The sequence below is a fragment of the Pithys albifrons genome, chromosome 11 (assembly GCF_047495875.1).
Source record: "Pithys albifrons albifrons isolate INPA30051 chromosome 11, PitAlb_v1, whole genome shotgun sequence".
Taxonomy (NCBI): domain Eukaryota; kingdom Metazoa; phylum Chordata; class Aves; order Passeriformes; family Thamnophilidae; genus Pithys; species Pithys albifrons.
The window spans coordinates 14,210,592-14,225,673 of record NC_092468.1 but is presented as its reverse complement, the minus strand read 5'-3'; the positions used below and the strand labels follow the sequence as shown (position 1 = coordinate 14,225,673).

At 41.5% G+C, this 15,082-nt stretch overlaps 2 protein-coding genes across 4 annotated transcripts in view; both read right to left on the bottom strand.

Annotated features, from left to right (window-relative positions):
- Positions 1 to 2,857: 2,857 nt before the first annotated feature.
- Positions 2,858 to 9,664, bottom strand: GP5 (glycoprotein V platelet). The gene is made up of 2 exons (XM_071566382.1): positions 8,905 to 9,664; positions 2,858 to 6,341 (listed from the first exon to the last, which is right to left on the bottom strand). The coding sequence occupies exon 2, from the start codon at positions 6,313 to 6,315 to the stop codon at positions 4,390 to 4,392; it is 1,926 nt and encodes a 641-aa protein (XP_071422483.1). The 5' UTR covers positions 6,316 to 6,341; positions 8,905 to 9,664; the 3' UTR covers positions 2,858 to 4,389.
- Positions 9,665 to 10,236: 572 nt separating this feature from the next.
- The window catches only part of ATP13A3 (ATPase 13A3), a 59,720-nt gene continuing 54,874 nt past the window's right edge, over positions 10,237 to 15,082 (bottom strand). For all 3 annotated transcript variants that reach the window (XM_071567093.1, XM_071567092.1, XM_071567094.1), the window contains one exon: positions 10,237 to 14,752. In XM_071567093.1, coding sequence (XP_071423194.1) covers positions 14,555 to 14,752 — 198 coding nt within the window. In that variant the 3' untranslated portion in view covers positions 10,237 to 14,554. The remainder of the gene's footprint in view (positions 14,753 to 15,082) is intronic.

Sequence of the window (15,082 nt, the reverse complement as noted above, 5' to 3'; positions counted from 1 at the left end):
TACTAGGCTGGAAGGAATGTGGGGCTCGCGGCCAAGTCCGCCTGGAGAGATAATCCGAAGCGGAAAGAGCTTGTTGATGAGTGCTGTGAGAGGGGGGAAGGAACGGCTGGAGCAGGAGGCGATGGTGGGGGGCTTGTGCACTGCAAGGTGTTTGCTGGACCAGCTTCACCCTGTTCTCCGTCTCTCTAAAGCCCCACCACAAGACCAGTACCTCAGGGACCTCATCCCGGTATCCAAAGGGGCAAGGGACCCCATTTTTACGCAGCGGAAGGCAACAGAGGAGTGTTCAGCAGGCTGCAAAACTGCTGCGAGCCATCACTGGCTCCCTGCCCCGAGCTTTTTCTATCGAGAGAGACACAAAAGCACAGCTGGAAGCCTGGCATGTCAGTCCTACAGCAGTGATTGCACAGGAGGGGCTGAGCTCCGTGGTGGATGGCTCCGGGTGATCCTGGAACAGCAGCCCCCCCATCCTGTAGTGAAGTGGGACTCACCCACCATGGTCCAAGCAAGACGCTGTGCCAGGATTTATCCATCCATGAACACCCAGAAAAGAAAGGAATGTGAATCCAGACTTTGGCTATGAAAATGGAGGCATAACACCTCCCTAGCTTGCCCATCCCTAGAAGGGACAAACACGAGGTTCATGCCACTGTGAGAATCTGTAAACATTGGAAGCCCCAGCCTTGTCTAGAGGGTACACGCCTTTGGCTGTGTCTCCTCTCAGCTCTTTTGTCATCCCTAGGAAATGCTCCTGTATCAAGGCTGCTAAATCAGCAGCCCCAGGCAAGACCTGCTGGTCAGAGACCCGGAGAAGTCACAGTCAGTGCTCCATATCTTCAGGGAGAAGCTCCCAGAGCTCTTGTCTCACAGCCAGCTGTCACACACACTCCTGAAGCACTGCTGAGTGTCTTCTCCAAGCACATCTGCCACCACCCAGCTTCTCTTTGCCAGCAGGAGAGGGAAGATCCAAGATATAGGCTCTGATCTTGCTGCTGTGATGGAGAGCTGAGCTGCATTTTCCAGGCAGCTGCCTGAGCTTGCTGCCCTCTGCAAGTAGTGGCAAGGGTCCTCCAGCAGTTCCTGGGCTCATGGGGGCAGAGGTGGGATGGAAAGGACAGGGACACCAGGGACACAAGCAAAGGACAGGGGTGCTGATAGCTTGGAAGCATCTGGCAGTGGCTGGGAAACAGGCAGAGCTTCCAGCACTATGGCTAGGAAAGGAGAGTGACTTTTGTAGTGACATCAGGCTGGAAATGCACTACATACTCCCATGACTTGGCACAGGATGGGTCAGAGCTTCCACTGCTTCAGGATTTCCTGCAGCAGAGAGAACAGGAGCAACTGCCACAGCAACAGGCATTTCAGGTGATGAGCGAGGTATGACTGTGCTGGCAGAGCCAGCCTGGCAGTGTCACACTCCAAGCACTCCCAACTAGGATGTGGTCCCAGAAAAAACTCCTGGACTAAGAGGGCTGGATAATATGCAGGGCTGTCAAACATGACTCTACACCCCGTACAGGAGCCAAGAGCACGGAGACGACCCCCTCAGCCACTGTGTGCATTTGTGCTTTGCATTCACTCTTTCCACAGTAGCCAGGACTCGCTGGACCAGGGATTAGGTACCTTCAGCTCTTCCAACCCACTGTCTCCCCAACCTGGTGGCAAAGGCTGGGCAGTAGATCATGGAGGCCTGGGATGCAGGGACATAGAAATGTCTTGCCAATACACCAGCAAGGGCAAGGGATTAGTGCCTTGAGGCAGCCGCAAGGCAGCTGCAGTTTCCCCAGAAACCCCCTGCTGCCTTCCTGCCTGCCATAGCTGCATCCCACTGACCTGGAAAACTATGCCTTCTCTGAGAAAAACAGAGATGGAGTATAAATAAGGATATCCTCAGAATTTTCAGGCCAGGGAGTTTTGCAGGAAGGGCTGAGCTCTGTTAAGCAAAGAACAATGAATCAGAGGCAGCTCAATACAGGACACCTCAGAGGAAGTTAAACACCCCAGGCACTCATTGCTCCAGCCTTTTGTTGTCTGATGACTTCACTTCCCCGTCTGGCTCAAGCATGGGGAAAGCCCGATGACAGCATGTGAAGAGGAGTCATACTCCTCTTCGCACTTGCCTGTATGCAGCCGCCTGCCAGAGCCCCCGTGTGCCAGAGCTGGAGCTCAGTGACTTCGTGCGGGAGCCAAGGAACAGCGTGAGGGCCCAGCTGGCCCCACTGCAGGGCTGGGACAGCCAGAGAAGGGTTCAGAAAGACAGCAGCTGGTGCTGCCCCACTGCCCTCCCTGAGGTTGGACATCAGGACACCCACATAGTGAGCAAACTGGTGCTTTTTCTTAGAAATCAGACATTGCATCCAAGTGCCTGGAGCCAGGAGAACACTTCCTTCACCAAGGCGAACAACCATCAGCATGGCTTGTAGAACCATTTCCTTGCTAGTTCTGACTGTACTGATCTGCCTGCGTGGCACCATATGACAGTGCTGAAGCTGGCACAACACTAGGTGGTCATTACAGCTGTCCAACCAAGAACCTAAATTTGTAACAACTGTCTCCTTTTAAACACTAGCATGCAACCACCCAGAGCCACCACCAAGAGAGTTTCCTCTTGGTTTTGTGCTTCTCTCAAATGTATTGTAATAAAAATTCTACAGCATCTGTTTATGAATCCAGTCACAGTTTGCTTTGCATCAGTTGCAGTGACTGGGATTTCTGCTTCTGTAGAGATGGCTCCAACTCCCATTTAGCAAGGCTTACTAAATTTTGTTAAACCTCAGGAGCAAGACAATGGTCATTTAACACCACAGAAACACACTGTCACTTTTCACAGCCTGGAAGAGGAATTTCAAGCCCAGCAGCAGAGCACCCTGAAACAAAGCAGTAATACTTTATTCTCACTGCCTAGAGTAACATATAGAAGGAAACCAGCCACAAACCTGCAGCAAATGCAAGCTTTCTGCACCTCAGGTCTGTAAATGTGCCATTTTATGGCCATCCAGAAAGTCCTCAATAGTTAGAAAGTCAGTACAACTAAAAAAGGATGTCTGGTGTGCAAGCTCTCTGGCCCAAGGAGCCAGGGAACCACATCCAAAGGATTTTAAGTACAACATCAGAGCTTTAAAGAACAAGCTAAGTCACATAATTAAGATAAAAAGCTAGTAGTTAAATCCAAGAGCTACCAAAGCACAGGCAATCTGACAGCTACCAGTCTACTTACAAACTAAAATATTCATATAATTCAAATAATAACATTTCAGTATAAACACCAAACCTCACACTATTGTCTTGTAGTTGCCTTTGCATATCAACACTTGAAATGGCTGGAAGTCAAGGAGTAACACTGTGTAACAGGGTAAAAAAGTAGCGAGACTGAAAATGCTACTGCACACTCCAAGATGATGGAGTTGCATACATTCCCCAGCCAATTTCAAAATGGTGGTGACCCTTCAAGGCCCTCAGTTCAGGCAGGCTCTCTGTTACTTGGCTGCACACCTGTTTGGCTAGCCAAGCCCAGGAGAGACCATCCCTTCCTCTCCCAGCTCAGTCAAGACCAGAACTCAAACCAATACATTCCTGTGGAGCCTTAGCTGCAGTCTTGTGCATCTGCCTGTTATTCTGGTTTCAAGATTCCCTGCATCATGCAGCCAGTAACACCTTGTATTTTCAGACCACTGGTCAAAGGATGAAAGTGTTTACTTAAAATTCAGAGCTGTAGTAACTTTACAAAGTTTCCAAAACCCATTCCCAAACAAACAATAAAATATGTCAAGATTATATTTTCCAGCCCAGCATCTTCCTCTGCTGTTAGCTTTAAATGGTACCCATTCCTCATACCACATCCTGGAAAGGGGCTACGGACAGAAAGCAAAAGCTGAGACTTGCATGTAGCATTTTGCCCACATCCCCCTTGTTAAAAGGTCCTTCCCAGCATCTCCTCCCCAAAATACCATTTGTTTTCTCAATAAGAAGACAAAACATTACAGGCAGTATAAGGCATAATAGCATTTAGAGCACTTTGGGCAATCTCTAAAGCACGGTTAAAGCCATGTTCCTGTGCAGACCCCTGCGCTGATGTCCCTCCATGTGAGCACTAGGCAGGCAGCGGCGTCCAGCAGGGCCAGGGCTGAGGGCCAAAGCAGGAAACCCACAGCACACATGTAGAGGTGACCACAGGTAGTTTCAGCTCTCCCTGTAGGTTCATGCACCAGCGATTACAGCCACTTCTGGCAAACGCTGTTACGTATATAGAAGTACATTTTCATTACACTGTAAAGATAAGGTCTTTATGGTCCTCGCTATGATGATTTATAATCCAGATCTGAATCAAGTGGCAACTGCTCAAAATGCATCCAAAGCAATGCTTCTAATCCTCTCTTGAGCTAGTATGCTCTATCTTCTTAACAATCTTATCAGAACTACAGGCCAAGCAGGAGTATTTCTGGAGTGCAAGAGTTGCCTGGTTTTACCCATCACATACAGACTGAGCAAAATGGTTACAGTCTGGAGCGCTAAAATCAAACTGTGAAGGCACAAGAATAGCTGGCAATAAGCAATTTTGGTGTTAAAATAGGGTTTAGCACTCCTGTGGGCTGGCAACTCATCCGACCAGACAAGAGTAGTTAAATCCATTCCTCTGATACTGTTGGTTTTTGCTATGATGCTGGGAGAAGTTGGGATTGGAACATCTGAGAAATAAAATGCAGGTTGTCCAAAATCTTCAACATAGGAGTAGGTAAAACCTGGAGTTTCAGGAGGAATTGATGTGGGTGTGCTGCTATCCACATCGGACACCGCTGTTACAGAACTCTCCCAAGATGATCGTAGGTGCTCTGTCACAGGAGATGGGAAGGTCTGGGAATAAGTTGAGGTGAACATCTGATATGTAATGGCTGTGCTTGGCAGACACTTCAGGTCATCAATGGTTAGAGCCATGACAGAAATATTCTGCAGCGCCAGCGGGCTGTGGCACATTAGAGATGGCACATTTTTAACTATCTCTGTGCTCTTTTGGAGCCACTCTCGAAAGCCAAGAATTTGGCAGTCGCACTTCCAAGGGTTGCCATCAAGAACAACTTCTTGCAGCTCAGGTAAAGCAGTAAAGAAGTCTGCAGGAAGAGACTGCAGCTTAGTACTATTCAGGTAAACTTTCTGGAGGTGCTTGAGATTATGAAAGAGGTTTCTAGGAAGAACCTCAAGCCTCGTATCAAATAGGGAAATGTTCTGCAGTTTCTGAAGGCTCAGAAAGATGTCCTCTGGCAAACTGGAAATATTACTTGTATGCAGAGAAAGGCCCCGCAGTTCATTCAAGCCACCAAATACATTTCTAGGAAGAACTGTAAGCTCTGGGTTAAAACTCAGCACAAGAAGCTCTAAATTTGTCAAGTTCCTGAACACAAAATCTGGTATTGTTGAGAGCTTTGTGTGATACAGCCACAGGCTACCAAGATGCCTCATTTCTCCAAACAATACTTCTGGAAGAGACTTCAGTGGGTTCCCATATAAGGTCAGTTTACACAGGTCATGCAAGTGCAAAAAAAGCCCAGAAGGCAAAATCTCAAGCTTGTTTCTGGACAGTGTCAGGCGTCTCAGTTTATGAAGACAATGAAATGCATCAGGGGCGATGGACTGGATCTTATTGCAATGCAGGAAGAGTTCCTGCAGCTCCGTAAGGCTGTCAAACATACCAGGCTCTACTGAAGACAGCCTGTTAAAATACAGCATCAGCTTCTCAAGCCTGGCTAATGCACTGAATATATTTCTAGGCAGTGCTGCTAAGTAATTTCTTGACAAGTTCAGTACTTTGAGTTTGGTAAGATTCTTCAGCACACCACTGGGAAGTGCTGCTAGTTGATTTTTGTTCAAGTAAAGCTCCTCCAAACTAGCTAGTTTGTCAAACAGATTTTCCTCAATGGATTTCAATCTGTTACTTTCGATGATCAGTTGCTGAAGCTGCATCATGTCATCAAACACTTCTGGAGGAAGCTCAACAAGCTTATTATCTAGCAGTTTGAGGACTTTTAGCCCTCTCAAGCCTTTAAAAGCCATTGGTGAAACCAGAGAGATGTTGTTTGAAGACAAGATGAGATGCTGCAGTTCTGCCATCCTAGAAAACACATCCTGCAAGTATGGCACATTAGTGTTCGTTATGTGAATTTGTGTCATGTTGCAAGGCAGATTTAACGATTCCAGATCTTTTATGTGAGGACCAGAACAATGAATTGCATGTTTTGAAGAGCAGTCACACTTCTCAGGACAAACAGATGCATCCAACTGGAAGAAAAGCTTGATCATCACTGACAAATGGAACACCAACATCCTTGCTGAAGGGCCAGAAACATTAGCTGTTACAAGACATAAAAGAAAGTCAGGATTTGATCACAGGTAGTTAACTTAGCAGCTCACAAAGATGTGTGATTATATCATAAAAACCTGGAAATATGGGCAACATTTTTCTTAGCTTGAAAGCAAACTTCAAAATCTCTGTTACTGTTGACTGTATTTCTAAGCTGCCTAGCTTACACTGAGAAGTACAGATGAAGGTCTTCTGTAAATCAATTATTCCTTGTTTACTTTTGTACTAGTCACATATAATAAAAGCATACAAAAATCATAATGAAACTCTAAGTAGTCATAAGACATGTATTTAGAAAAGCATTACAGAATCACAGAATGGTTTCGGCTGGGACCTTAAGGATCATCTAGTTCCAACCATGGACATGGAAGGACACCTACCACTAAACATGGTTTAGTATATTATACTAAATTACATGCAGGAAATCTTTGACAAAAATTATCAAAATGTCCCGCACCCACAGTTTGTTTCTACTGTAGGTTATCTGAGGTTTAAAAATAAAGTTTAGCCTGTGAAAATACACAATGGAGGTAAAAAGGGTGGCCTATATTTGAAGTGGCAAAGGGAAAAACAGCACAGTTCAGTTAAACCATGTCTCAGCATTTTCAAGTGATCACTTCTTGGAACAGCTCAAGAATATGCAAGAAGCAACAGGCTATTTTCGACATAGCCTTAAATAACATACAAGAGCCCATGTGGCACAGGACAGTAGTGAGCCTCTGAAAACCAACAAGTCTCTTTTCAACAGCTTAATGCAATACCAAGTTATCAGTAGAATTAAAAATACAGTGAAATGAGAGGAAAGAAGTGTATGAAGTTAGACAGAAAGTTGTAGCAAAAGAGGTAGGTCTGCATGAAACAAAACACAAAGTTGGAAAGTTGCATAGATTTCCAAACAAACAAAAAAAAGGAACAGGAAAGCAATCCTTGTAGCTATAAATGGTAATATTTAAAAGAGCAAGTTAAACAGAAATCCAGAGTCTAGAAATACTTCCTTAGTGAAAACAAAAAGTCCAAGTGCATCATAAACCTGGATGTCAAGCACCTGGCTGAGCAGCAGGATAAGCAGCAGCTGGGACAGCTGGAATAGCCAGACAACTTCCACAGACATAACTGGGTGTCTTATGCATCAGGAACACTATGGCAGAGGAGAACTCCATCCCAACATACCACTTTTCCAGGGGCAAGGACAAAGTTCTCCCATACCAACCCCACAGACGGACAAGGGTACAACCCCCATCACTTAAGTCAGGAGGGATAGTAAAGCTTCTCACACACCTGAACTGCTGACAAGAACATACCATACCATACAGGCCTAAAACAGCTGCAGACCCAAACCAGCTGCTGCATTAAAAAAAAAAAAAAAAAAAAAAGGAAAAGAGTGCATGAGTACTTTAAAAAAACTTCTAGAAGTTTTGATTAGATTTAGAGTACTGAAGTCTGGTAAAATCTGCATCCTTTCCTCAGAAAGGAAAAGACAGGGCATCTAGTGGTATCAACTACCAGGAGCACAGTGTTGCAGAACAAGGTTTTACAGGTCTTTCCACTGCTCACTGTACAACACAAAGAAGAGCATGAGATTTCACTCTTCCAAAGGTCTTTTCCATGTCAGACATGAATCTTTCAGAGAAGCTCATCCTCCTAGGATTCCTCTCCACCCCAACACCATCTCTGTCATAAACCAGTGATACTTTTACCTTAATAAAGTTGTAACCCAGCCAGTCCCCAATCCTACCTATCCCCTTGAGCACAACTCTCCACATAGAAACACACTAAGAAATTTCTGTTTCAAGCCCTCACTGGCATCTCAACCTGCATTTCTCTTAAGACCACAGAAGAACAACAGGATTCAGTGAGATAAGTAAGGATGTAGGTAACCAAATGGGGGAAAACCCCCCTAAATTGTTATGCTATAGACTGCAAATGCAGTTTGCTCAGAGGGCATGGCTACAGGCCAGAGATTGTAAAATAAGAGACTAACACTAGACTGTATGTTGGTGATGTCTGTTTTCCTGGTCTCATAATAAAAAGTAGGAGTATAAAACAAGACAAGGTTAGAGCTTAGAAGTGCTAGAAAGTGTTAGTTTTTACAAACAACAATTAAATGGTAGAAATTCTTTGCAAGAGATGAAGGCCACAAGCATGTGTGACTGAACAACAACTAGATAATCCTATGGGTCTCAAACATCAAGAGCTGCTAATGGTGTTGTTTGATGGAATATTTAAATTTCCACAATAGAGGATTGTAACAGTACACTATACAGTAATACCTACAATAAGGATCATAATTATATATTCCTGTGTATTAAAATTTTCTCAAACCCTCACATGAGACACTTGGCATTCCAGAAAGGGCACCAGCTTGGCTGGTCATTTACCACATGCAGATCGACAGCCTCTTTCCCTTTCTGCCACCCCCTTAATGTTCCTGAAGACTACAAAAGGATGCCAGAATCAACACAATACTGTTACTATATTAAATGTTTCAAATCAGTTTTGAACTTAGTTTCACAGAACACTGAGCACATGCATTGCTTACAGTGGGTGCTTACCTTTTTTTCTTTCTTCCAAGTTCCTAAACTCACATGAGCATGAGAAAGGAATTCTGAGCTGTACCTTAGAAACTCATCTGTTTTTAAGAGGAACTTACTGGCAGCATAGCAGGCAATCAGGCTTCACCATGACTCTGCACTTTAAATGGGAAGTAAACCAGCAAAACGCATCCTCTAGATAACACTTTCACCCATATTTGTCTCACTACTGAGAAAGGCCAAGGACTATTTTAAGCCTCAGAGCAGATTTTTGCTTACAATTAGTTGTGCAAGCAACCAACCTCCATAGGTTGTATGCAATTTCAAAAGTACAGTTTGAGGCCACGCACAAAATGGGAGAAAGTTTTTAAGTCACACACACAGCAGCACAAAAATAACTTGTAGCTTCTTTTGACAGTGATACTGCAATATGTGCTTCAGCCAACCCAATGCAAATCTGGGTGGAGTCAGAAATCCGCATTTCAATGCAAACTGCGATCAGAAAATGCAAATTTGTTAGACAGTTTCAGCACAGTCTGCTATGCAGGTGCATTAGCTTTTGAAGGAGCAGACATATCCACTTTAAAAACCACATCGTTGTACCTTCACAAAGCTGCTCTGACTTTTACTTTCCTGCAAGTTTGGAGTCCAAGTAATTTCAGTAAAGAATTAAGGTTTTTTTACTTAATGCATTGGCTAAGAATTCCAAGGTTGATACATTTAGTTTCCGTTTTTCCTCAAAGTCTTCTGGAGTGACAGGCCAACAAAACCAAAAGCCTGAAAAATTCTGAAAGAGAAAAGCCAAGTTTTAAAAATAGTAACTTGAAATGGAAAGATTAAGTTTTTGGTATTAAGTAATAAGGTATTTCAAGTATCTTGTCTTCAAGTTTAAAATAATGTACTCTGTCAATGAATGTTTCAGTGGAAGGTGATGCACAGAATGGAAAAGATTTCTTCATTTCCATGTGATTTTTCTGAACATGACCATGACAACAGTGACAGCTTCCAACCAGGAGCATTTGCCTAAGAGTCTTTTCAAATGCCTCCCATGCATCAAAGAACAGAAGGAACACCTGAATAATAGGAGGTGGAAACAAGTTGCCCTCACACGTACAAGGTCTGGCTTTTAAACAGCTCTTACAGGTACAACTACGGTCAGTGTGATCCCACTGCAGGACACTGACACACAGCATGCAAACCTCTCCACCCCCATCTCCAAAAATACAGAGGTGCTGAACAAGATGCCCATGACATCAGTGGGAATAAGTCTGTGTTCTTCAACAAAGTTTGGATCAAACTGCATACAGAATAATTAAAAATAATTTCATGAAACTAATGAAAGGAGTTAAAATATCTGTTCATTTTAATTTTATTTTCAAAGAGCTTCAGTCACAAAAATGATTTACAAGTCTATTTACAATTCTATTGTACAGTTATTTATGTAAGCCTCTTGACAACAGGGTACCATTCTAGAGCAGCAATACATATTTTAAATACAAAGATGTAGTATCATTTCAGATCTAAAAATAAAAAGGAAGATGAGCTTCTAGAGAGCGCTGTAATGATGAACATTTTAATCTGTTAGGCTTGAGGAATTCGTGCCAAACCAAGTAGTTTCTGGTTCACACAATTATTAAACAAGCTGCAGTTTGTTGAAAATAGTTTTAAAAACCTGAAGCTTTACTGTATAAAATTAACATATTCAAGACTCTAAAAATTGTCAAAAACCCACAGCTTTCCCTTAGACATACAAAAACCTAAGTTTACAATGCAGAATTTCATGGGAGAAATCCTACAGGACTTGAGCTCTCTCATTTTGTGATGACCAACATAAGCATTAAAAATTTGCAGCATAAAAAGGACTCCACATCTGCTTAGTATTATACTGCATATACATATACAGTACAGGATTATTTACCCAATTTGGGATGACTGTTCAGCACAACCTTCATGAAGAAAGAAAAAATAAATAGAATTAAAAATCCAACAACTTTTAAAAAGTGCAACAGTAAGAGTTTCCAATTTGAAGTTACAATGAATATGGACAGTCAGTTCTGTGGGTGTTTTAGCTGCTTCTACTCAAGCATTATTTGCAGCACTTTCTTTTTACAGTAGATTTAGTTCTATAGTACATGAAACTAGAGTTACTACTAATTGAATCAGAAGGGAAAAGAAAAAAATTAAAATAACCCTGAGGGATATACAATTTCATGATCTTGCAATTTATTTCTGAAAAGTAACATTTATTATTTAGCAATTGCTTTTCTGGATAGACCAGTCCTTTAAGTATGTGCATAAATAATATTTAAAAATCACTATATTTACAAATCCTAATACATCAAAATAAAATACGTACAGATTAAAGTCTGCATACACAAATAATTTAATAATAAATCAAACTCCTCAACATAAGGCCAAAATATACAGCAGGAAGAAAATGTCTACCCAGTATCTAGTGGAGCTCACTAAATTAAATTGGTCTGTTCACCTGAATTTAGACCTTCAAGATGAACGCAGAAGAGAATTTTTTCACTACAAAATGAATTTCATCTTACTTCAAAACAGAAACTGAATGCACTAGTGTAGATCTAGTTTGCTGCATTTCTGAAAACCAGAAAAACTAAACTGCTCAAAATGAGAAAAATTATCGGTGGTCAAACTCAGCTCTTGGGCAGGAAGGCATAAATCCCAATAATTGCAGAAAATGCAAAAGCTTATTTTGTGGCTGAACTTGCAACAACAAGAAGGATTCTCAGAAAAGCTGATTTATTATTCTTGACTAAGCGTCAGAGCTCAAGCATGCAACCTCAGGAACATTTACCAACCCTGAACGCAGACCTTGAGGAAAACAGCTCCCACTTGCAGAATATTCAAGTTCACTGTGCTCGTGACCCATTAGTCACTCAGTTAAGTGGAGACACTTGGCAATTTCAGTTTTAGTTAAGAGTTCCCTAAAATGTTCTCTGAAGACAAGCCCACCTTAATAAGCTGTTTCTCCCTCACTTTCTAGGTAAGTCTAATAAACTAGAATAAGACTGGAAAACTACCTTCAGAAAATAAACAAGCCAAGAGAAATTATCAGATTAGAGAAAGTATTAAGCAAAAGCATATAAAAGGGAAAGACACAAATATTTTCTTTGAATGCTCATGGAACAGCAAATCTAAAATGGTCAGTGAAATGGAAAGCAGAAGCTTATGCGTTTAAGGATAAGTCACAGCTCCCAGGTCCAAGATGCATAGCTTCACAACATTTTTCAACTAAAATATTATTTTTTCTTTAAATTTGAATACTACTTACGCAGCTAAGAGTTATTCTTCATCAGTTATTCCATGCTACAAAGATTTTGCAAAATGAGCATTGGCAGAGATTGGTCAATTGACTCAAGTTCATGACTAATAAAGTTATCCAAGCCCACAACTGCAGACCCCTTAAAAACTACCAGTGTTGTTTGATGTTTATGACCTGAAGAAGCCAGGATAATAAGAACATTGCTCTGTTGAATGAATGCTAAGAAAACCACTTCCCCTTTCCTCCCGCTCCACTCCTCAAAACAGCAACAAAAAATCAGGAAGAGTTGACAGCTGGACTGGAGATAGTACACCATATGCAGACTATTTGTGAGGAGCAAGTTCTAGTAACTTCAACCTCCAAGTTCTAGGAAAAGTTCTTCCAAACCATTTAGCACCACTTTTGAATTCCCTGTTGGCACAGTATGTTCAACACTGCAGAAACCATAAGATGATTGACAACTGACGATAACATGGTTTACAGTTGGACTTGATGACCTTAAAGGTCTTTTCCAACATTAATGATTCTTTGAGCAGCAGGGACACTGTCCTACTGCCTTACAGAACAGCACAAGGGAATCAGGTCTGATCTGAAAAAATTCCACTCATTAACAAGGCTGGAATGGAATTGTCTCCACAGGAATTAAAAAAAAAGCCACCAAAAACCCCAAAAAGACTCAAACAAGGCAACCCAAGGGAAAAAAATCCCTAACATCAAAACCTCAAATTCCATCATAAGAATATACACACTTCAAAACAATCCCAGCTGGTCACTGTGTTTGGGGCCCTCCTTCCACGACTACCCTAAAGAATCTGACCTCCTTCCCTAAAGGATATCTACAGAATTGTGACTTCTTCAGATCCGAGATCTCCTCTCAAAGCTTGGAGGTGTCTGGACCAGTCAGTTGCATCTGGTCAAAACAGATGGTCAAGAATCAATATTTATCATCATCCCAAAGACACCAAACAAGACTTTTCTAAATATTTACAAAGTTGTCAAAGGTTTGAAAAAGTAATTCGTAGTTTTGTTTAAAAGAAAAAATAAAGGGAAAGTTTTAAGCCTTGCAAGTGAAAACCATGCCTGCCACTACATCTTTGCAGACCTATTTTTCTAGTGGTCTTGTGTTCTGATATTGCCTCATGGTAAAATGATGTATGGCTACCCCAAGCGCTTATGTCGCATTAGTGGTGATGCAAGCTTCATTTTTTTCCTTTTGTTTTTAATAAATAAAATCCACATAAGCCTTATAGTTCTGCAGCAAGACAGATTTAGCTCAATTTTCTCTTAATTTTGTTTCCTACAGCTACATATAGTGCTTAAGACACTGGCAGACTCTTTGAAATGCCTATGTTCTTAATGTGCACAAATCCCAGGCGTGGGCATGTGAAAATCCTCCCTCTCACCCCCATTTTTCTTGAAGCAGCATCTCTGGCCTTACTATTTCAAAATATATAGGAAAATTATCTTAAGATTTACAAACAAAACATGGTCCACAATGGGATAATCGAACCCTTCTGCTGGAAAAAGCAAAGTCTATGGAGAAATGCATAGCCAAATGCAATAAAACATGACACAGAAGAAAGTATTTAGATTCTCCAGCTTTCCTTCTGAAAAAACTTCAGGGTGTAGCCAAATGCCTCCTCCTCTGGAGGCCAGCTCAGCTTTTCCTTGGCATTAGTTAGAGAAGTCAAGAACCCACCTGAAAGCAGTGTGCTTTCTTCTTAAAGACAGAGCATATTGCTTCTACAGCATTCTGAATTCTGCTGTGGCAGACTAAAGAATTGAACTTAAATCCAAACATTACACCTGGAAACACTCCTTACTAGTAGGACAAACTTAGAGGTACACACACCTAAACTTTAGAATCGTTCTGAGACACAAAGCTTTTCATCCGTCAGGATAAAAAAAAAAAACCCCAACAACAAAAAAAACCCAAACAAACAAACAAAAACAAACATCAAAAACCCAAAAGCATGACAAAGCACCTCTAGTACAACCATGAAACCATTATATCATAGGGTTTACATGAACACATGCCCAGGTAAGCAGGTTAGAACAATGATTAAGATACTCCAGGCAAATAATGTGAATCTGTTTTAACTGCCCTGCAGTTTAAACCTTCAAATGCATCTCATTTAGGAACAATGAAATTTGAAAGAAGGTGGAAGGAATCACAATCATTTTTGTTCTGCCTAAGGTAACCTACATTTTTAAAATGTATAGCTGTAAGATGCCTGGCTCTGAACTCTGTATTCACAGAGACAAAACAGTTGGACATATCTGCATTAGAATTTGACATTTAGCACACTGCAATTTCAAATAAAGCCTTAAAATTACATTCTTCTGCATACTACTAAAAATACATGCCACCAAGATCCACTGCTATGTTACAGTGATGATTTGATATGAACCGTTTTCTTGGGATGGTACTTTCGCTTCTGTTGTTGTCCTGGGTTTTGGTGGCCATTCTGGATCAACCAGCAGTTCCTGAGCTAGATGCATATACTTGGCTTTTGGTGTCTTCTCTCTACAACCAAACAGGGAAGAGAGGAAACAGACTCCACAGCGGTCCACAGCCTCCTGCAGAAGTGAACAGATTTGAAAATTGGATTACTGTAAGAGAAAAAAAATAACGTAACTAACAATAAATCACCAGAAGAAAAACACTTATTTCCATCTCTAATTTATTATTTCATTGTCAAACTGAACTGGCAACAGAAACTCTTCTTTTGTGTCATCTCTTCTATACTATGGTAGCAATGACATTTAAAAAAATTTTCAGGAAAAACAAGTATTCTGCATTAGCATAACATCTAAGACCACCAACGACTTTTACACATAGTTTATAATAGTTTCAATAATTACAGATAGAACAGGCCACATTAAATGATTTTACTGTTAGAGAATAAA